Source organism: Lucilia sericata, unplaced genomic scaffold (genome assembly GCF_015586225.1).
Source record: "Lucilia sericata isolate MDLA Ls3-8-SP2 unplaced genomic scaffold, ASM1558622v1 Contig000153F_arrow, whole genome shotgun sequence".
NCBI lineage: Eukaryota > Metazoa > Arthropoda > Insecta > Diptera > Calliphoridae > Lucilia > Lucilia sericata.
Genome location: NW_023994184.1, coordinates 163,833 through 186,450, shown reverse-complemented (window position 1 = coordinate 186,450; position 22,618 = coordinate 163,833). Strand labels below are relative to the sequence as shown.

At 29.0% G+C, this 22,618-nt stretch overlaps 1 protein-coding gene across 13 annotated transcripts in view; it reads right to left on the bottom strand.

Moving 5' to 3' along the window:
* Nucleotides 1-6,306: 6,306 nt before the first annotated feature.
* LOC119601249 (modifier of mdg4-like) overlaps nt 6,307-22,618 on the bottom strand; it is a 49,202-nt gene continuing 32,890 nt past the window's right edge. Inside the window, exons 5-7 of one of the 13 annotated variants that reach the window (XM_037952072.1) lie at nt 21,976-22,091; nt 21,680-21,826; nt 21,311-21,331 (exon numbers count right to left, since the gene is read on the bottom strand). In XM_037952072.1, the coding sequence (XP_037808000.1) occupies nt 21,326-21,331; nt 21,680-21,826; nt 21,976-22,091 (269 nt within the window). In that variant the 3' untranslated portion in view covers nt 21,311-21,325. Of the gene's footprint in view, nt 6,606-7,269; nt 7,564-7,706; nt 8,028-9,942; nt 10,236-10,434; nt 10,781-15,376; nt 16,001-16,210; nt 16,636-16,864; nt 17,756-17,947; nt 18,412-18,600; nt 18,802-21,215; nt 21,332-21,592; nt 21,827-21,975; nt 22,092-22,302; nt 22,590-22,618 lie in introns of those variants that run through there. The other 12 variants (XM_037952061.1, XM_037952067.1, XM_037952064.1 and 9 more) reach the window with 12 other exon arrangements.

Here is a 22,618-nt window from a genome sequence, read left to right as displayed (position 1 = left end):
AGAACTGAACTAGAACTGAACTAGAACTGAACTAGAACTGAACTAGAACTGAACTAGAACTGAAGTAGAATTGAACTAGGTCTGCCCTCACATTGGTTTATTTTAAATTATCAATTCTAAATTCTGTCAAAATCGATTACGTTTTCGAGAACATCTACAATAATTTTGACCAACAGTGTAAGTCTTGGATTTGATTTCAGTTTTTTTGGTCAACTTAAAAACACAAAGATTTTACACTGATACTCCAAACCAAGAGGATAGGGGGGAAGAGACTAAAAACTCTACAACAACACAAAAAACGACCCAACACAGTCGGCCTTTAGGCAAGTTGATGGTCGTCTTAAAAATACACAAAGAAGCGGCAAAGAAACGACAAAACGAAAGCAAACGTACACAAGACGAGTATTAAATTAAATGAATGGACAGACGGATGAATAGATGGTTGGATGGACGGACGTATCAACAAACAAATAAACAATCAAAGAAATAAAAACGCATTTATGATTAAAACACCGACCAAACGACCCAACAAACGCCCAACTGTTTAGTGGAAATTGTAGAAGAATCTGATTTTTTGTTTTAATTTCTAGAAACTAGTAAATAAAAACTGTAATATCTAAACTGAAGTGTGTTTTTAATGTGTTTAATAAAATACATATTTAGTACAGAAAACAAGAAAACTATTTTGTTCGAAAAGTGGTGGTCAGTGAATCTCACAAACAACAGCAACTACAATAACAACATTAGCAGTGGCGGTAGCAGCAACAAGAGAAAAAAATTCTGATGATCAACATTCATCAGAATCATTAAAAAATAAACTAAAGAAATAAAAATAAAAACAATTTTAAAGAAATGTTGTTTTTTATTCGTTTTAATTCACACAATTTCCTCATGGTTGTTTAAATTGTTGCTTTTGTTGTTTTTGTGTTAATAATGTTGCTGTTGTTTTGATTTCTCAGAAGACTACAACTATTGCCACAGCAGAAAAAAAAACTGCAGCAAAAAAAATAACAAGAAATTCTTTCTTACTCTATTACAAGGAATTGAAGTGAACTGAATAATGAACGTTGACGACTAAGAGAACTTGTACATACAACAACAACGTTGACAACGAGGACGAAGTCGATGTTGCAAACAACGACATCCATCCCATCATCCTTCTCATAAACAATCATGTCGCATGTCGTTTATTTGAATGTATGTACGTGTGAGTGTGTATCTCTGTGTGTTTGTCAAATGTATGTATGTTTGTGTTTATTTAACATCATACACCATGCAAAAACAAAAACCACAAAGCTTTACGCCCTTTTGTCTGACTTCTGGTTGCCTTTTTTGTTCATTTTGTAATTCGTTTTTTTGTTTATGTTGATCTCTTTTGTTGTTGTTGTTGTTGTTCTGTTAAATATTTTATTCATTTCAATTCAGACAATTTGACACAAGGCCTTAAATTTACACTGTGTGCATCATTTAAACACATACTATGTACGAATGGAGCAAAAAAACCATTGCGATGGCAATTGTCAAAAGTCCTTTCAATGAGTTTATCTTTAAAATTTCGTCCTCATCATCTTCTATCTTCTAATGCGAAATTAAATATTCGATCGAATTTCAGAAATAAAAATGTGCTCTAAAGTTGTTGTTATTTACACCACACTAAGAAGCAATCATTGCGAAATTACGGAAAATGTATCTTAATTCTTCACAGCAGTTCCTTTTGTCCAATAAAATATTTAAGAATTGAACAGAACTGAACTAGAACATAACTGTGGCTACAACGAAGAAGTGTCGAAAATGCTGAGAAATTTTATAATTTTATAGGAATTTTTTCAAAAAATAACTTTACCTCCCAACCTCGTAATCACTAGTAGCATCAAGTAGTAGTACAAAAAAGTAAATGTTTACAGACACATACCATTCAAACAACAACAAAAATAAAAGACCAGAAACCTACCGACCGAACAACCAACCAACAGTAACATACAAACAAACAACATAAATAAATACTTAGGCTGTGGCATTTGGCTGCCCCTTATTAACTTTTAATTTCTTACATTTTTATTTCGTTTCTTTTGATTTTATTATTTTTTCTTTACTTTATTTTTGTCAATTCCAGTTTTTTTGCTGTTTATTTAATTTTTTGTTTAATGTTGCTTTAACAGGTCTTAAAGTCAAAATATCTATCTCCCCTGTTCACATCAGACAAAGCATCTCAACCAACACACACTGAATACTATACAACATTTATACTCTTCTTTTGAAGAATACGATGACAACAATAATCCAGAACCAGCATCTCTCATTCTAGGCTGCAACAACAGCATTTATTGTTTATTGATTTGTTGTTTAGTTGACATCATTCGAAAAAAAAGTAGCGAGAACAAAAATGAAAACAACTACATACTACATGCAAGACAAGTATGACAATAGTAACAACAACTACAGCAAAAGTAATGAAACAAATGTTTGCATTCGGATTTTGGCAATTGTTGAAACGCATTTATACGATAGTTGAGTACAGAAAACTAGCACAAATATTTCTGCCAATAGGAATTAATTTGAAAGTTATCGAGATTTTGAAATAACTATCTCGTAACTGAATTAAAACTGGTCTAGAACTGAATTAAAACTAGAACTAGATATGATACCTACAGCATGAGTATATTTTAAAAATTATTTATTTTTCAAAAAGAAACTTTTATGTTGAATTTTACCTTAATTCCGATGTATTTAAGCAATTTATTGATAAAAACAATATTTCTAAAAGAGGCTTTATATGGGAGTTAGGGTCAAATATGGGCCGATCGCCAACAAATTAGGAGGAGGAATGTATTTTTATATAAAAGTTAGTTATGCTGAATTTTATCGCTATACTAATGGTTATAAGTCAATTTTTGGACATTCAAGTTATTTTTTAGAGGGGGGTTTGTTTGGGGGCTAGGGTCAAACAACGGCCGATCATTATAATAATCGGCATGGCCATTTATTCCTATATAAAACTTAGTTCTATTAATTTTTGGAGAGATAGTAGTATATAAAGACGTAGTTATGTTAAAACATCCATATCGGAAAATCAGGTTGTATGGAGGCTAAGTAAAATAATGGACCGATTTCAACCATTTTCAATAGTCCTTGTGCCGGAAATCACGTATGGTCCAAATTTTATCAATCATGAAAATTCTGTAGCTTGCGCACAAGATTTACATGAACAGCCAGACAGCCGGACAGACGTACGGACATATCTTAACTGACTCAGAAAGTGATTCTGAGTCAATCGGTATATTTTAAGGTGGGTGTAGGACCAATATTTTTGTGCGTTACAAACATCAGCACAAACGTATAATACCCTTCCCACTATATTGGTATAGGGTATAACAAGAACTCGTCTAAAATGAAACACTTCAGAAAATGTTGCAGTTGTGCTATTATACTTTGATACACTGTCATTGTGAGTTCACATATGAATGTCACTGTCGCAGTTATAGTTTGTTTTATCAATGCTTACTCATGATTTTTTTTCTTTTGCATTGTTTTTGTACATAAGTTGTTGGCTAATTTCTTAAAATCCATAAGATATAATGACTGCCTGAATGTACATATTTATTCATACTGTTTTATTATTTATTTGTATTTATTCTACACTGACTCAGGTTTTTGTTTATTTGCTTTTTCGTACAAAATATGTCATCGTTTTTGAGCAAAATTAACATTAACCGACTCCCTTGCTCTCTCACACACTGCATGTATTCATTCCATTCTCACAAGATCCGTCCGTCCGTCCAACCACCTTCGCTATCATCATCATTCATGAACATTGGATTTTTATTACTGTTTATTTAGTGAAACTAATCTTTGATGTAACTGTTTCGGTTTAATTTTGGGTTCCATAACTGTGAGTCGACTTCTTAGGCAGTTAGTATGGCAGTCAGTCAGTTCTGTCTGCCCGTCTATTAGTAACTTAAAGTTCAAAGAATTGGCATTGGTTACTTTGTGAAAAATACAAGTATGCATTGTATTTTACTTTTTTTGAGTAATCATGGGTGGGAACCATCATTAACGTATTGGGGTTATTTAGTAATATTTGCACTTTATTTTGTTTAATATTTACTGTAATGGGAAAACTGTAATGCAATAAACAATGTGCATACAACAATAACAAGAAAAGTAATAACAATAAAGACGAATTGAGAACAAAATTTACAAGTTTTTGTTTTAGTTCTATGACCTTTAAGAATCGTAAACAAGTAACTAACTACAAGTCAATTTTAAAATTAAAACATATTTTGTTAAACAGAAAATCAACTTAATTTAAGTTTTAAGTACTTAAATTTCAACTAAACTACAAGATTTTAAAATGTTAGCCTCTTAAGAGATTTCAAATTTAAACATCACCATTTGTAAAATGAGCTATTGCATTTTGAAAACGGAAACTTATTTACGAAAAAACACTTTTAATTATCAAGAATAATAAGTTAAACTATACAGCTGGATAAGATTGAAAGTATACAATAGTCACGTATCATGTAATTTGAAAAAAGTATTATTTTCTCAGCCATTCAAAGAATATAAACAAAAATCAGTTAACTAATTTGTAAACATGTCAAAACTGACATCAGCATGTGTAAAGTTTGATTAAATTGAACCAGAACTTGAAAAGAACTAGAATAGAACAAGAACAGAATTAGATATAGAAAAGCACTAGAACTGAAAAAGAACTGAACTAGAACTGAACTAGAACTGAACTAGAACTGAACTAGAACTGAACTAGAACTGAACTAGAACTGAACTAGAACTGAACTAGAACTGAACTAGAACTGAATTAGAACTGAACTAGAACTGAACTAGAACTGAACTAGAACTGAACTAGAAACTGAACTAGAACTGAACTAGAACTGAACTAGAACTGAACTAGAACTGAACTAGAACTGAACTAGAACTGAACTAGAACTGAACTAGAACTGAACTAGAACTGAACTAGAACTGAACTAGAACTAACTAGAACTGAACTAGAACTGAACTAGAACTGAACTAGAACTGAACTAGAACTGAACTAGAACTGAACTAGAACTGAACTAGAACTGAACTAGAACTGAACTAGAACTGAACTAGAACTGAACTAGAACTGAACTAGAACTGAACTAGAACTGAACTAGAACTGAACTAGAACTGAACTAGAACTGAACTAGAACTGAAACTGAACTAGAACTGAACTAGAACTGAACTAGAACTGAACTAGAACTGAACTAGAACTGAACTAGAACTGAACTAGAACTGAACTAGAACTGAACTAGAAACTAGAACTGAACTAGAACTGAACTAGAACTGAACTAGAACTGAACTAGAACTGAACTAGAACTGAACTAGAACTGAACTAGAACTGAACTAGAACTGAACTAGAACTGAACTAGAACTGAACTAGAACTGAACTAGAACTGAACTAGAACTGAACTAGAACTGAACTAGAACTGAACTAGAACTGAACTAGAACTGAACTAGAACTGAACTAGAACTGAACTAGAACTGAACTAGAACTGAACTAGAACTGAACTAGAACTGAACTAGAACTGAACTAGAACTGAACTAGAACTGAACTAGAACTGAACTAGAACTGAACTAAACTGAACTAGAACTGAACTAGAACTGAACTAGAACTGAACTAGAACTGATCTAGAACTGAACTAGAACTAGAACTGAACTGAACTAGAACTGAACTAGAACTGAACTAGAACTGAACTAGAACTGAACTAGAACTGAACTAGAACTGAACTTGAACTGAACTAGAACTGAACTAGAACTGAACTAGAACTGAACTAGAACTGAACTAGAACTGAACTAGAACTGAACTAGAACTGAACTAGAACTGAACTAGAACTGAACTAGAACTGAACTAGAACTGAACTAGAACTGAACTAGAACTGAACTAGAACTGAACTAAAACTGAACTAGAACTGAACTAGAACTGAACTAGAACTGAACTAGAACTGAACTAGAACTGAACTAGAACTGAACTAGAACTGAACTAGAACTAGAACTGAACTAGAACAGAACTAGAACTGAACTAGAACTGAACTAGAACTTAACTAGAACTAAAACGGAACATTGTATATATAGGAAAACTCTAAAATATTCTATGTGGAATTTTCATTTATTCAAACCCAATTGTATCTATTAATTTTCGTGTAATTAATTTATTTAATTTAAGCATTTAGAAACTATTTAATAATTTATTAACTCATAGTTATTTTATTAGTTACCTTTAGTTTTAAAACAGCTTTACTTTTCCTAAATTATTTCAATACTTATTTTTAACACTCGACAATTTTATTATTGTAAATCTTTAAGCAATGTAAGACGATTGACATCCGTCACATGATTGTGTGTAATGTTGCGTGTATAAAATTCTACTTCCTCTAAATCGGTTATAAGACGGGCCTTACAATTACGACTACGCTGTTTGGCACACACCCAATACTTGCGGCCCTTTTTGATTTTAGCACAAATATAGGAATAACCACCACAAACCATTTTACGAGATCCACGTTGACCCTTGACATATTGTATAGAATTGATAATATTTTGCTCCAAAGGATAATTAAGTACAAAAAAATCTGCAAAGAGTTTAAAGGAAAATATATTATTAAAAAATTTATGGATAAAATATGTATAAGTTTTTTATATTTTTAGAATAATATCAAAATTCCAAATATTAAAATAGTTATTATTTATTTATTTAAAATTGTATAATACATAGATTACTTCAGCTGATAATCTATTCAAATTAAGTACATAATTTATGATAATATTTATAAATAATTTATCTTTTTTCCGGCTGTAGTTTAAAATTTTGATCTTTGTTATTTTATAAATTATATTAAAAATATGTATTTTTTTATATTATTTAAATAAACGATAGTTTGTTAAAATATTACTTTAAATGCTCTAAAAAATTAGAACTGAACGGAACTAGAACTGAACTAGAAAAAAATTAAGTTTTTTGTTATTATTTAAAAATTTGTTATTATGTTCCTATAAGAGTATTTAATTAGAGATTCAAAATTTTAGACAATTTGTCTTTTTTAAAAGAAACTAAATTTTCCAAAATTTTCTGTTTTCATTAATATTCAAATAATAGTCCACTAAAACTAACAATATAATATTACTTACAAATAAACAAATAACATTAATTAATTATCTACATTAACTATACATAATTACTAAACTAAACATTTTTAAATAAATAACTAAAGACAAACACATTTGTTTTTAAAAATATAATATACTGATGCACTTTTTTCTATTATTCTTAATCTATTTCATATTCCAATTCTTGTTTCAAACTTGGCATATGATTGTGTTCTTGATTTTTAATCACCAGTTCACCGCTTAATGAACAAGTGATTATTCTAGCTTTACAACGATTACAGCGATTTTTGGCACACAGCCAATAGGTCTTTGAACCCTTGACATTATTACGAAAATAGGCATAGCCAGCCAGCACTAATTTTGGTTTACCCTTGCTTCCTCTGGTAATTGTAATGCCAGATTTACGAGCCAATTGTTCTAAATCTAGAAAATAATGAGAAAATTGGGAAATATTAGTAAAATATTTAAAATAATAATTTTATGTTAAGTATTTAACCAATATTGTTTTACTAAAGTATAAACATAAATTATATAAATTTTGTAAAAATATTTTAGACAAATTCTTATTGAACAATTGCATTTTATCAGTTTTATTTGTTTTTAGTAATTTATTAAAAGGAAAGAAATAATCAAGTCTTCTCAAAGAGTTATTAGTTTTAGATTTTACTAATAAATATCCGGTTTATGATTATGAACAATATGTTTTAATTTTAACTTTTGTACATTTTCATCTCTAGGCGTTACAATACGAGCCCGACATTTATTCGATTTAGTGTGAGCACAATTCCAATATAAACGTTCAGCTGTTGTTTTATTTCTAATGAAAGCATAACCTTTAACCACCAATTTGGGTTTACCACGTTGACCCATAACAAAATAAATGGAATCTGTAAATTGGAGAAGAATAAATATTAATAAAAATTCTACAAACATTTTGAAAATATTTTGATTTTTGAGAAAGCGTAATAAAATATCTCATATATGCGTATTTTTTTATAATATTTATATGTTTTTATTAAAAAATATTTTTAAAAAATTTATTATAATTTTAGTTGCGAAAACTTATTATAAATTCTAAGCGAAAATTAAAGTTACATTTAGATTTTTATGCAATTTTCATAAAAAAAAATTAATTTATCTAAGATATATAAAATTAATTTTGTACGAATATTCTTCTATAAATATTCGATAGATTTTAAAATTTATTACAAATAAACCCTCTAGCCTATTAATTCATATGTAACATTTTATTAGTTAGTTGGAGTTTTATTTTTACAAATTTATTTAAAAAAGCTATTTCAATTAAGATTTATAAACATTTTATTATATATATCAGCCTTTTAAAAATTGTTTTAAATTTATAAATTATTTTATTATTAAAATTTAGTCTGCATTTTTAGATAAATTAAAATTATAAAGTTCAAGCACTATTGAACAGTAATTGAAATGTGTATGTGTTTCGAAATACCTAGAGCTGAACTAGAACTGAATTAGAACTTAAGTATAAATGAACTAGAACTGAACTAAGGAACTAGAACTGAACTAGAAAGAACTAGAACTGAACTAGAACTGAACTAGAACTGAACTAGAACTGAACTAGACTGAACTAGAACTGAACTAGAACTGAACTAGAACTGAACTAGAACTGAACTAGAACTGAACTAGAACTGAACTAGAACTGAACTAGAACTGAACTAGAACTGAACTAGAACTGAACTAGAACTGAACTAGAACTGAACTAGAACTGAACTAGAACTGAACTAGAACTGAACTAGAACTGAACTAGAACTGAACTAGAACTGAACTAGAACTGAACTAGAACTGAACTAGAACTGAACTAGAACTGAACTAGAACTGAACTAGAACTGAACTAGAACTGAACTAGAACTGAACTAGAACTGAACTAGAACTGAACTAGAACTGAACTAGAACTGAACTAGAACGAACTAGAACTGAACTAGAACTGAACTAGAACTGAACTAGAACAGAACTAGAACTGAACTAAACTGAACTAGAACTGAACTAGAACTGAACTAGAACTGAACTAGAACTGAACTAGAACTGAACTAGAACTGAACTAGAACTGAACTAGAACTGAACTAGAACTGAACTAGAACTGAACTAGAACTGAACTAGAACTGAACTAGAACTGAACTAGAACTGAACTAGAACTGAACTAGAACTGAACTAGAACTGAACTAGAACTGAACTAGAACTGAACTAGAACTGAACTAGAACTGAACTAGAACTGAACTAGAACTGAACTAGAACTGAACTAGAACTGAACTAGAACTGAACTAGAACTGAACTAGAACTGAACTAGAACTGAACTAGAACTGACTAGAACTGAACTAGAACTGAACTAGAACTGAACTAGAACTGAACTAGAACTGAAATAGAACTGAACTAGAACTAAACTAGAACTACAACTGAACTAGAACTGAACTAAAACTGAAGTAGAACTGAAGTAAAACTGAAATATGGCAAAAATTGTAACCAACTCGTAATATTACAGAATTAATCTGGAAATTGAATTTAATTAACAAAAATTAAAAAAAAATACCATAAAACTGTAAAAACTGAATTTATTTAATTCCATAAGCATATTATTGCTATTTTAAAAAAAGTGTTTAAAACTACCATAAAAATTTCTAAAAATATAATAGAAACTAAACAATAAAGAGGAACAACCCCTTTTCTTCTTATCACTTGATATTTTAAATTCTAATTCTAATACAATAACACAAACAAAGAAATCTTATAAAGAAATTAGAAAAAAAGGAAGAATTAATATTAAGCGTCTCTACTTAACACAATTTATAAAAATGATTGTTCATTTTTTACATCGCCTTGCTCCTTTTTTATTTCGCCAACATCGTGCGTATGCAGGGGATTACGTAAAATGAAATGCTCTATACCGTGGGTATTAATGCGGGTCGTGGCACGTGCCTTACAATGGGCGCTTTTATAACGCGAGCAACGCCAATTAGTGCTTTGTTTCAATTGACGATCCACCACAAACTCAAAGCCGCGTATTATTAATTTACGATTTTTCTTTTTGGTATTGCTGAAAACGGCAATGTTTGATTTTTTATCTGTTAGAAAGAAATAAAAAACAGCAAATTAGAAAATATTAGAAAAAGTTAATGTCATTGTAATGAAAAATAAAAACTAAAAATCTATTTTATATCATATTAAAGATTTACAACAAAAATATTTTATTTGCTAATATTTTCTATTAAATAAAAATTAAAAATTTGTTAAATCTTTTGTATAGTATAATTGATAGTTTACTGTTCCACTGTTAGAGTTAAGGGTGGCAATATTGTTGCAGTAACTACGGACTGTGGTTGATTAAAAACTTTAATTTTTTTCAATTTTCTCATATTTGGTTTTTCGCCCATTTCCATACGCCCATGATTATGTGAACTACTGTGCACTATGCGTCCCTCGTCGGTGTGTAAGCGTCCGTGACAATGAAACCATGTGGTGTATTGGGTGCAACGCCAATACACCTTGTTGCGTACTTTCTTTTCACGCACATAATAGTAACCTTTGTGCACTAATTGTGTACGTCCTTTTTGTGAGGTAACATAATGAATATCATCGAGGGTGTTTAGAGTTGTGGTGATATTAAAACCTAAAATAAAGTGATAAAGAATTAATATTTGTAAACGAAACCAAATAAAAATCTTAACATTCTTTTTAAAATATATAGTAATGAATCATACATAGTTGTATATCAGTGAAATTTTTTTTTATTTTTATTTTTTTGTTTGTAATTTAAATACATATTGTCTTTTTTATTTATATTTATGGTTATTTACAAAAACCCTTTTGTATTCTTAACATTTATTTAATCATTTCTTTTTATTAACACAATTATTATAAAAAATATATTTAAAATTATAATAACGTTATTAAATAGTTTGTTAGTTTTAAATCTAATACAACTAAAGAAATTTGATAATTAACATTTTTATTTACTTTACTTTATACCAACCTGTTTCCATATTTAACACTATTTGAATTCCTTTCTTAAAAAGCCTTCTTAAATTTTTATTTTTAATAAATTTACATTAGTCATTTTATTTAATTGAGAATTCTTAATATTTTAATTAAACTTAAATTTTTTATTTTTTAAATATTAAGAAAAAGAAGAAAAGTACGCTTCAGCAGTACTTTGAAAGTGTTTTATAAAAAGGTAAAGTTGGTTTAATTTTTTTAATGTCTAATTTGTCATATTAGTTTTTTAGAAAGCGAGAATTCCCGTAGCCCTAGAACTAGAACTGAGCTAAAACTGAACTAGAACTGAACTAGAACTGAACTAGAACTGAACTAGAACTGAAGTAGAACTGAACTAGAACTGAACTAGAACTGAACTAGAACTGAACTAGAACTGAACTAGAACTGAACTAGAACTGAACTAGAACTGAACTAGAACTGAACTAGAACTGAACTAGAACTGAACTAGAACTGAACTAGAACTGAACTAGAACTGAACTAGAACTGAACTAGAACTGAACTAGAACTGAACTAGAACTAGAACTGAACTAGAACTGAACTAGAACTGAACTAGAACTGAACTAGAACTGAACTAGAACTGAACTAGAACTGAACTAGAACTGAACTAGAACTGAACTAGAACTGAACTAGAACTGAACTAGAACTGAACTAGAACTGAACGAACTGAACTAGAACTGAACTAGAACTGAACTAGAACTGAACTAGAACTGAACTAGAACTGAACTAGAACTGAACTAAACTGAACTAGAACTGAACTAGAACTGAACTAGAACTGAACTAGAACTGAACTAGAACTGAACTAGAACTGAACTAGAACTGAACTAGAACTGAACTAGAACTGAACTAGAACTGAACTAGAACTGAACTAGAACTGAACTAGAACTGAACTAGAACTGAACTAGAACTGAACTAGAACTGAACTAGAACTGAACTAGAACTGAACTAGAACTGAACTAGAACTGAACTAGAACTGAACTAGAACTGAACTAGAACTGAACTAGAACTGAACTAGAACTGAACTAGAACTGAACTAGAACTGAACTAGAACTGAACTAGAACTGAACTAGAACTGAACTAGAACTGAACTAGAACTGAACTAGAACTGAACTAGAACTGAACTAGACTGAACTAGAACTGAACTAGAACTGAACTAGAACTGAACTAGAACTGAACTAGAACTGAACTAGAACTGAACTAGAACTGAACTAGAACTGAACTAGAACTGAACTAGAACTGAACTAGAACTGAACTAGAACTGAACTAGAACTGAACTAGAACTGAACTAGAACTGAACTAGAACTGAACTAGAACTGAACTAGAACTGAACTAGAACTATGAACTAGAACTGAACTAGAACTGAACTAGAACTGAACTAGAACTAGAACTGAACTAGAACTGAACTAGAACTGAACTAGAACTGAACTAGAACTGAACTAGAACTGAACTAGAACTGAACTAGAACTGAACTAGAACTGAACTAGAACTGAACTAGAACTAGAACTGAACTAGAACTGAACTAGAACTGAACTAGAACTGAACTAGAACTGAACTAGAACTGAACTAGAACTAGAACTGAACTAGAACTGAACTAGAACTGAACTAGAACTGAACTAACTGAACTAGAACTGAACTAGAACTGACTAGAACTGAACTAGAACTGAACTAGAACTGAACTAGAACTGAACTAGAACTGAACTAGAACTGACTAGAACTGAACTAGAACGGAACTAGAACTGAACTAGAACTGAACTAGAACTGAACTAGAACTGAACTAGAACTGAACTAGAACTGAACTAGAACTGAACTAGAACTGAACTAGAACTAGAACTGAACTAGAACTGAACTAGAACTAGAACTAGAACTAGAACGAACTAGAACTGAACTAGAACTGAACTAGAACTGAACTAGAACTGAACTAGAACTGAACTAGAACTGAACTAGAACTGAACTAGAACTGAACTAGAACTGAACTAGAACTGAACTATAAACTGAACTAGAACTGAACTAGAACTAGACTAGAACTAGAACTGAACTAAGAACTGAACTAGAACTAGAACTGAACTAGAACTGAACTAGACTACTGAACTAGAACTGAACTAGAACTGAACTAGAACTGAACTAGAACTGAACTAGAACTGAACTAGAACTAGAACTGAACTAGAACTGAACTAGACTGACTAGAAATGAACTAGAACTGAACTAGAACTGAGCTAGAACTGAACTAGAACTGAACTAGACTGAACTAAACTGAACTAGAAGTGAACAGAAATGAAACTAAACTGAACTAGACTGAACTAGAAACTGAACTAGAACTGAACTAGAACTACTAATTCCCGTAGCCTTGATGATTCCAATTTGTTCTAAATTTTTAAAGTATGTTATGTACCGTTCGATTCTATCAGAACCTTCTTGTTCTTGATTCGATTTCCCACAAGAGACACTGGGTAAGGATACGTCCAACAGGCCCCGATTTTTAAATAATTAAAATACGAAATTAATTTATGATTTCATAAATTTTCTTAAATAATTTTCGAAATTATGTTCGAAAAATTCTTAAAAAATATTAATTTCGAAAAATCGAAGTTATGTTCGGAAAATGTTTAAAGCTGTTCAAAATAATCTTTAAATTACAAGGTTATTAAAGAATTTCTAAAAATTAAAAGAATTCGAAATCAATTTCGATAATTTCAATTTATATTCGAAAAATTATTTAAGCTGCTCAAAATAATTTCTAAATCATAAAAATTCTTAAAAAATTTTCGAAAATTTAAATTCTAAACTACGTTCCACAAATTTTTAATGCTTTTAAATAGCATCTAAATTTAAATTATTTATAGAAAATTTTAAGTTATGTTCGAAAAAAATTAAATCGGTTCAAAATAATCCGTAGATTAATATTTATTCATTATTTACTTTGATTTATATTTTTATATTACAGTGGACGTCCAATAGTACGTATACTCTTTATTACGAATATCCAATAATACGAATGTCAAAATTGTTGCATTGTCTACTCTATAGTACGAATAAAGTCACAATTTTTCTGTTCGATAGTACGAATAACGCATTTTTTATGGGAATTTTGGTTTTATTTACGTATGAATGAAGTTTTTATTATGTTTTTATTTTATTATTTCGGTATCATTCATCTTAAGCTCAGTAATTTTGAAGTTTTTTTGTATTTATTACAAGTGTTTTGTATTTTTAAAAATCCTATACACACAATTTACTGCATGTACAAATCAACAATTATTTAGTGTTATTAATTTATTTTATTGGAATTTTGATGACCCAAGAGAAGAAATTAAATTGGATGATAACGCCAATGAGGAAAGTATTTTATTAGTTCCCGACAATAACTCTGCTGAGAACAATATTGAAGCTTCAAAAGCGCTGTTATTGAAAAAGCCGTAAGAATCATTTTACAATGTAATAAACATCGATGTTAAATGATGGATTTTTTAATAAGTAAAATGATATTTATATACATATGTATGTATGTTAATTTTGAAAGTAGTGTGACTCCACATTCCAAACAATGGGTTTAAGGATAACTATTCTAATTTTTAAGAGAAAATTATAAATTAGAGAATTGTGGTATATTCCATTCAAGTTTCTAATAAAAGTTTTATGTAATCTGAACATTTTAATACATTTTAGAACACATATGTAAATTGCAAATTGTCTTTGGCACACATCTTTTTAAAAACATTAAAATTTAAAACCTTCTACATATATCTCATTTCAACCATTGGACTCACGATACTTTCAAAATTAACAATTCATATACGTAAATATGTCCCTTTTATGCCCGTTTACGTACAAGAAATTTATTTAAAATAATACACATTTATTATATTTTGTTCCGTTATGTAATTTTTCATGAAAAATAAAACAAAAATAAATAAAATCCAATATTTTATGTGTATTATTTGAATTTAAACATACAAAATGTGTTGTTCAATAATACGAATTTTTCGGTATTACGAAAGGGACTGACACTATATAATTCGTACTAGTGGACGTCCACTGTATTTGAAAATTCCTTTTGTTTTTCATATAAATTCTAATGTTTAAATATTTAATAAAATTCCTGTAACTAATTTTTTTATTGAAAATCTAATGTTTAATATACATACAAATAATAAAAAGCAATTAAATATTTATTAAAATTTTGTCCCAGTAAAAAAAAATTCCATTTTTCTATTCAAATTTTTTTGGGAGGAAAACAAAATAAACACTTCCATAGGGAATTGCTTAGTGGTCCAGCTAATGCTTTTGAATTCACACAATTGTATTCACAAATTAAATCATAAATATTATATAAAACTAAATTAAATCATTTCAAATAAAATTATTCAAATTATTACAAAAAAAGGGGAAAAAAATGTACGTTACACTTGATATTTTTTGAAATCGTGAATTTATCTTACTGCAAGTTGTTCGCCTCTTCTTTAATTATTTTCCGCTGCTGCATTTACCACCTGATAACCGATAGTATTATCATACTCCACAGTTTCAGCTTTAATTTTTGCTAAATTATAAACTTGATTTTTAGTGGCACCATATTTGTTGCGTTTCAATTCAGCGTGTATATGTTCTGCTTTATTGATGATAAATTTCGGAGGTGTTTCCTTTAACATGGTTATGCGAGCTGGACATTTGATTTTCTTGGTAGCCATTGATGAACAACGCCATAAGATTTTCTTTTTATTTTCACTCATAATCAAAAAACGTACACCATTGGCCATAATGGCGGGTCGTCCTCTTAGGGATTGAGTGAAAAATATTAAAACATCTTCAGGATTGGGCACCACATCATTAGCCAAAACCACTAAAAGAAAAATTCAAAAGCAGAACAAAAACAAATAATTAGTAAAATGTTTTAATTAATTTGTTTTTAAGAGTTAAAACTTAAAAAAGTATTATTAAACAAATAATAAAGAGCTTTAAAGTTTCAAACTTTTTGGAATTCTTTTTTTATATTTTATTAAAATTAAGTAAGGTTTTAAATTAAAGTTTATTATAAACTATAGTATACATAATTTTTACAAAATTATCACTTTTGCTGAGAACTTTCTGTGGCTTCTACCAGTTCCATATGGGTTACATTTACAATAACAACTTCCTCATTATTTGTTGTTTCATTAGTAGCGGCATTATCTGTTTGATTTGTTTGTACTGTCCTTGAAGCAGCATTTAATTTATTTGTCTGTTTATTGGCAGATTTTATATGACAATGTTTGTGTATTTGACGAAAATCATTTATATCAAATTTATTCATACATATTAAGACGGGACAACGTATACGTCTATAATACCAATGACAGCGCCAGAATAAGTTGGTTCTATTTTCATTATTGCGAAAATATTTCAAACCATCTAACCACAGCAATTGGCCACCACGTTTTGATACGGAAAATTGTATTTTAGGATGTTTGCCCTTATATTGACCATGTTGTGAAGATTCTAAGAGAATGGAAAAGAAAAATTGTATTTGTTAGTAAAAAATAAAAATTTCAATATAAATTGTTTTTTGTTAATTTTGTAATTCCAAAGAGATTTTTCTTTGTTTTTTCCATAAAGTTGTTTTATAATTAAATTATTATTTGTTTATATTAGTGTTTTTTTGTTTTAATGGAATTTGTTTGTTTTTTTCTTTTTATTTTGAACATAATTTTATGAAAAATGTTATTTAAAAACAATATTTGGCATTTATTTACAAAGATAATTTACATTATTAACTCGTATTTATAAAAACTAAGAAAATATAGAAATTTTATTATAAAGATTTTAACTTCTGAAATCTTTATAAAACGTATTCAGTAACAAATTTTTAAGAAAATTAAACATTTAATAACATTGTATACAAATGTTGAGTTAATTTTGAAAATATTAAACTCGAAAATGTAACAAATCAATCAAAATTAAATACCCTATGTTACTGAATCCGTTATTAAAAAATATTTAGTTTAAAATTGTTTAAAAAGGTTATAACTAAAATACATATTTCCTTAAATATGTATTTTGCATTTAAATATACAAAACTTTAATTCTGTTTCCTTTTTCATAAGAAAACATTTCTTTAGCCTAAAAATTTAAATAACAATAATAAATGTACATAAATTACAAATATTTATAAAAAAGAGATTTGTCAAAGTATGTCTTCATTTAGTTTAAAATATACTTGTAAAAAAAAAACTGTTCTTACTTTGTCTAGGTTTTTTTCAGTGTATATTGGCAGGCTACAAACAAACCTTTAGTTTATATTAACTTCTTAACTTTTACATAAACTCTTATCAATTTTTAAAAGCAGCCAAAGCAGCTTCACCCATCATATTATGTTCTTTGGCTAGAAAAGGTTTAATTTCAATATCATTGCTGGATACATGGCGATGCTGATGACACAATCTTAAATTTAAAGTATTCTCATCGTATATGGCAATGGCGGGACATTTTTCCTTATAATAATTACTACATTTCCAGTATTGTCGTGAGCCATGTTTTTTATTGCGAAAGAAACGAAAGCCATTGATAACCAATAATTTGCCACCATTTTTCTTGGAATCTATAAAATCTATGCGAAAAGCTAGAAAGATAAAACCAAAAAAAGAAAGAAATATTAAAAAAATGTTTTCATAAACTTAAAATTTATATAAAATTTACAACATACAAAAAAGAAAAGAAATTAGTTAAACATTTGTTTTATGGTTTTTCATTTAGTTTTCATTTTAATATTGCTATTTATTTAAAATTAAATTGTATATTCTTTGTGTGTAATTGTTAAAGTGTTTGGTTATTTTGTTGTTTTAGACCTTTTCTTAATTTAGTCTTCATTTGTTAAAGGATGATTATGACAGCCTTTTATAATACATTTGGAGGGTACTTCCAAGGAGGTTATGGCCCGAGCTTTACAATTACTATGCCATTTCGAACATTTCCAATAGATATTTGAACCATAAATATTGTTCTTAATAAAACGATGACCCTCGAAATATAATAATTTATTGCCTCTAGCAGTATCAGTATATTTAATATTGCCCCAATCATCTAAGGTACGAGAATTTAAAAATGTTGGCTTGCGTTTAGATAAACCAGTCTTAATCAGACTTGCACCACCACCACTGCCTCTTTTGAGTGCCACGTTATTGCACTTTAAATAGGAATTGTGTAAAAACGTTTCATTTTCCTCCGTAACTTCCAACTTGATATTGGCCACACTGTACTGAAAGGTGCGTATGGTGTCTGTAAACAAAAATAAACATAGAAAAGTTTTTTATATAAAAAATATGCTTTTAATTTAATTAATAAATTACTTAATATTTATGAACATTTAGAGTTTTAGATTAAACGTTTCTATACGATTTTTTATTATTATTGTTATTACTTAGTTTATTTTTAAAAAAATAAATATAAATTACTTAGAACTATTTAGGATTATTAAGTTATTTACAAATTATTTTCATTATTTCTTTTTAGTGTTAAAACTTTTGACATAAGTAAATTTTTATCCTTATATGCTTTACGATCAGGATATTTTCGTGTATGATTGTGTTCAAAGGTACGTTGAATTATACGTTCTAAGCCCTGGCCATCACGACCAGTAACGATACGGGCTCGACATAAAGTTATATCCTGAAATGAGAAACAATAAGAAAACTACATAAGAATACATCTAAATGAGTTAAATTTAAGATCAAATTATAAAAATTATAGATTTATTTATAAGTCATGTTTATATTATTTAGAAAAAGACCGTTTATCAAGCCAAAATTTTTATATTTTTCAACAAATACAATGGACATTTTGAGGCAAAAATTATATCTTGAAGTTTCTAAACGAAACTGTTTTGAAAAAGCTAAAATTTTGAAATTTAAATACTGATGATTTGTAATTATTTGTATTATAGTCTAGTCTATAGTCTAGTCTATAGTCTAATCTATAGTCTAGTCTATAGTCTAGTCTATAGTCTAGTCTATAGTCTAGTCTATAGTCTAGTCTATAGTCTAGTCTATAGTCTAGTCTATAGTCTAGTCTATAGTCTAGTCTATAGTCTAGTCTATAGTCTAGTCTATAGTCTAGTCTATAGTCTAGTCTATAGTCTAGTCTATAGTCTAGTCTATAGTCTAGTCTATAGTCTAGTCTATAGTCTAGTCTATAGTCTAGTCTATAGTCTAGTCTAGTCTAGTCTAGTCTGTCTATAGTCTAGTCTATAGTCTAGTCTATAGTCTAGTCTATAGTCTAGTCTATAGTCTAGTCTATAGTCTAGTCTATAGTCTAGTCTATAGTCTAGTCTATAGTCTAGTCTATAGTCTAGTCTATAGTCTAGTCTATAGTCTAGTCTATAGTCTAGTCTATAGTCTAGTCTATAGTCTAGTCTATAGTCTAGTCTATAGTCTAGTCTATAGTCTAGTCTATAGTCTAGTCTATAGTCTAGTCTATAGTCTAGTCTATAGTCTAGTCTATAGTCTAGTCTATAGTCTAGTCTATAGTCTAGTCTATAGTCTAGTCTATAGTCTAGTCTATAGTCTAGTCTATAGTCTAGTCTATAGTCTAGTCTATAGTCTAGTCTATAGTCTAGTCTATAGTCTAGTCTATAGTCTAGTCTATAGTCTAGTCTATAGTCTAGTCTATAGTCTAGTCTATAGTCTAGTCTATAGTCTAGTCTATAGTCTAGTCTATAGTCTAGTCTATAGTCTAGTCTATAGTCTAGTCTAGTCTAGTCTATAGTCTAGTCTATAGTCTAGTCTATAGTCTAGTCTATAGTCTAGTCTATAGTCTAGTCTATAGTCTAGTCTATAGTCTAGTCTATAGTCTAGTCTATAGTCTAGTCTATAGTCTAGTCTATAGTCTAGTCTATAGTCTAGTCTATAGTCTAGTCCAGTCTATAGTCTAGTCTATAGTCTAGTCTATAGTCTAGTCTATAGTCTAGTCTATAGTCTAGTCTATAGTCTAGTCTATAGTCTAGTCTATAGTCTAGTCTATAGTCTAGTCTATAGTCTAGTCTAGTCTATAGTCTAGTCTATAGTCTAGTCTATAGTCTAGTCTATAGTCTAGTCTATAGTCCAGTCTATAGTCTAGTCTATAGTCTAGTCTATAGTCTAGTCTATAGTCTAGTCTATAGTCTAGTCTATAGTCTAGTCTATAGTCTAGTCTATAGTCTAGTCTATAGTCTAGTCTAGTCTATAGTCTAGTCTATAGTCTAGTCTAGTCTATAGTCTAGTCTATAGTCTAGTCTATAGTCTAGTCTATAGTCTAGTCTATAGTCTAGTCTATAGTCTAGTCTATAGTCTAGTCTATAGTCTAGTCTATAGTCTAGTCTATAGTCTAGTCTATAGTCTAGTCTATAGTCTAGTCTATAGTCTAGTCTATAGTCTAGTCTATAGTCTAGTCTATAGTCTAGTCTATAGTCTAGTCTATAGTCTAGTCTAGTCTATAGTCTAGTCTAGTCTATAGTCTAGTCTATAGTCTAGTCTATAGTCTAGTCTATAGTCTAGTCTATAGTCTAGTCTATAGCCTAGTCTATAGTCTAGTCTATAGTCTAGTCTATAGTCTAGTCTATAGTCTAGTCTATAGTCTAGTCTATAGTCTAGTCTATAGTCTAGTCTATAGTCTAGTCTATAGTCTAGTCTATAGTCTAGTCTATAGTCTAGTCTATAGTCTAGTCTATAGTCTAGTCTATAGTCTAGTCTATAGTCTAGTCTATAGTCTAGTCTATAGTCTAGTCTATAGTCTAGTCTATAGTCTAGTCTATAGTCTAGTCTATAGTCTAGTCTATAGTCTAGTCTATAGTCTAGTCTATAGTCTAGTCTATAGTATAGTCTATAGTATAGTCTATAGTCTAGTCTATAGTCTAGTCTATAGTCTAGTCTATAGTCTAGTCTATAGTCTAGTCTATAGTCTAGTCTATAGTCTAGTCTATAGTCTAGTCTATAGTCTAGTCTATAGTCTAGTCTATAGTCCAGTCTATAGTCTAGTCTATAGTCTCTTTCGTTTGGCTCGCAGTTACAAAATAAAAATATAACTTTCATATGTATTTGTAGACTCACCTTTTTCGAACAAATCCAATAAGTTCGCGTACTTGATTTGCGATTTTTCACAAACTTTTCATTTCCATAAAATAACACCGTACAGCCTCTTTGGCCGATAGCTAAAACTGCTAGTTCTGTAAAGATTAATATATATATTAATAAAACTATTAAAACTTTTCTTTTAAATAAGTTAAACATTAAACGTTACATTTTAAAAAGGTACAAATTGATTTAAAAACTATATAAAATTTTAATACTTGTGTTTTAAATTTATTATAATTTTACGCCACACCATTTATAGACAAATTACAAAAAAAATATTTAACTATTTTTTAACACATATTTACAAAGATTTGTTGAAATAGATTTTGATTGTAATATTTTATTGTTTTTTTAATTTTTACAAAATTCTAATTTTTTAGAATTTTCTTTGGAATTTTCTTTTTATTAACACTATTTAAAGATGCAACACTTGATATTACAAAATTCTTTCTATCCTTTCTGGCAGCTTGAAGTTTAGTAAAAGGATTTTTGGGGGTATGATTATGTTTGCAGTTGTATTGGAATATACGCTCCAAACCAAATACATCGCGACCAGTAACAAGGCGAGCACGACAAATTGTAGCATTCTAAAATTAAAAAGAAAATTATTTTAATAGAATAGATTTGAAATTTAAATATCAAATTATGTATTATAATGTTGTATTGAAAAATATACGTTTGTTAATAGTAATTTGAAAAACAAGTTGAAATTTTAAGTTAATCGTTTTAAACTCACTTTTTTTGAACAAATCCAATAGGTACGAGTATCTGTTTTACGATTCTTAACAAATTTTTCATTTTTATACATCAAAATCTGGCAACCTCCTTGGCCGGTAATAAATTTGGGAAATTCTAAAAATAATTTTAAAATTATAAATAAAAACTGTTAAAGACTGGATTAAGCTTACTAAAATAAATGCTTACAATAAAAAATAAAAAAATAAACATTATTTTAAATTTTTAAATTTCTTAATTTATTGTTAAACTATTAGTTTAGCTAAATGATATATTTTTGAAAATTATATTTCAAACGATCCATACATGTTTTGTATTATTTTCTATTTTTTATATTTCTTGTCTTCCTTCTTAACCATCATCCCCAGCAGCCTCTAATAATAATTTGATTTGTTGTTGCTTTCGAAATCAAGGTGACTGTTTAATCTTTTTACTTATTTCCTGTACTAGTTTTGTGTTCTCATTTAAAAGTGCCTCGGCTAAAGCAATTGCTGTAGATTTACGTTTTTTGCGTGTCACCAACTGTGAATGATTATGATGGCATGATTCCAAAACAATCTGTGTAATACCATTCACAACATCAGTCACAACGCGGGCATTACATTTTAAACTACCCTAGAAAGTAAAAAAAAAACGAACAAAAA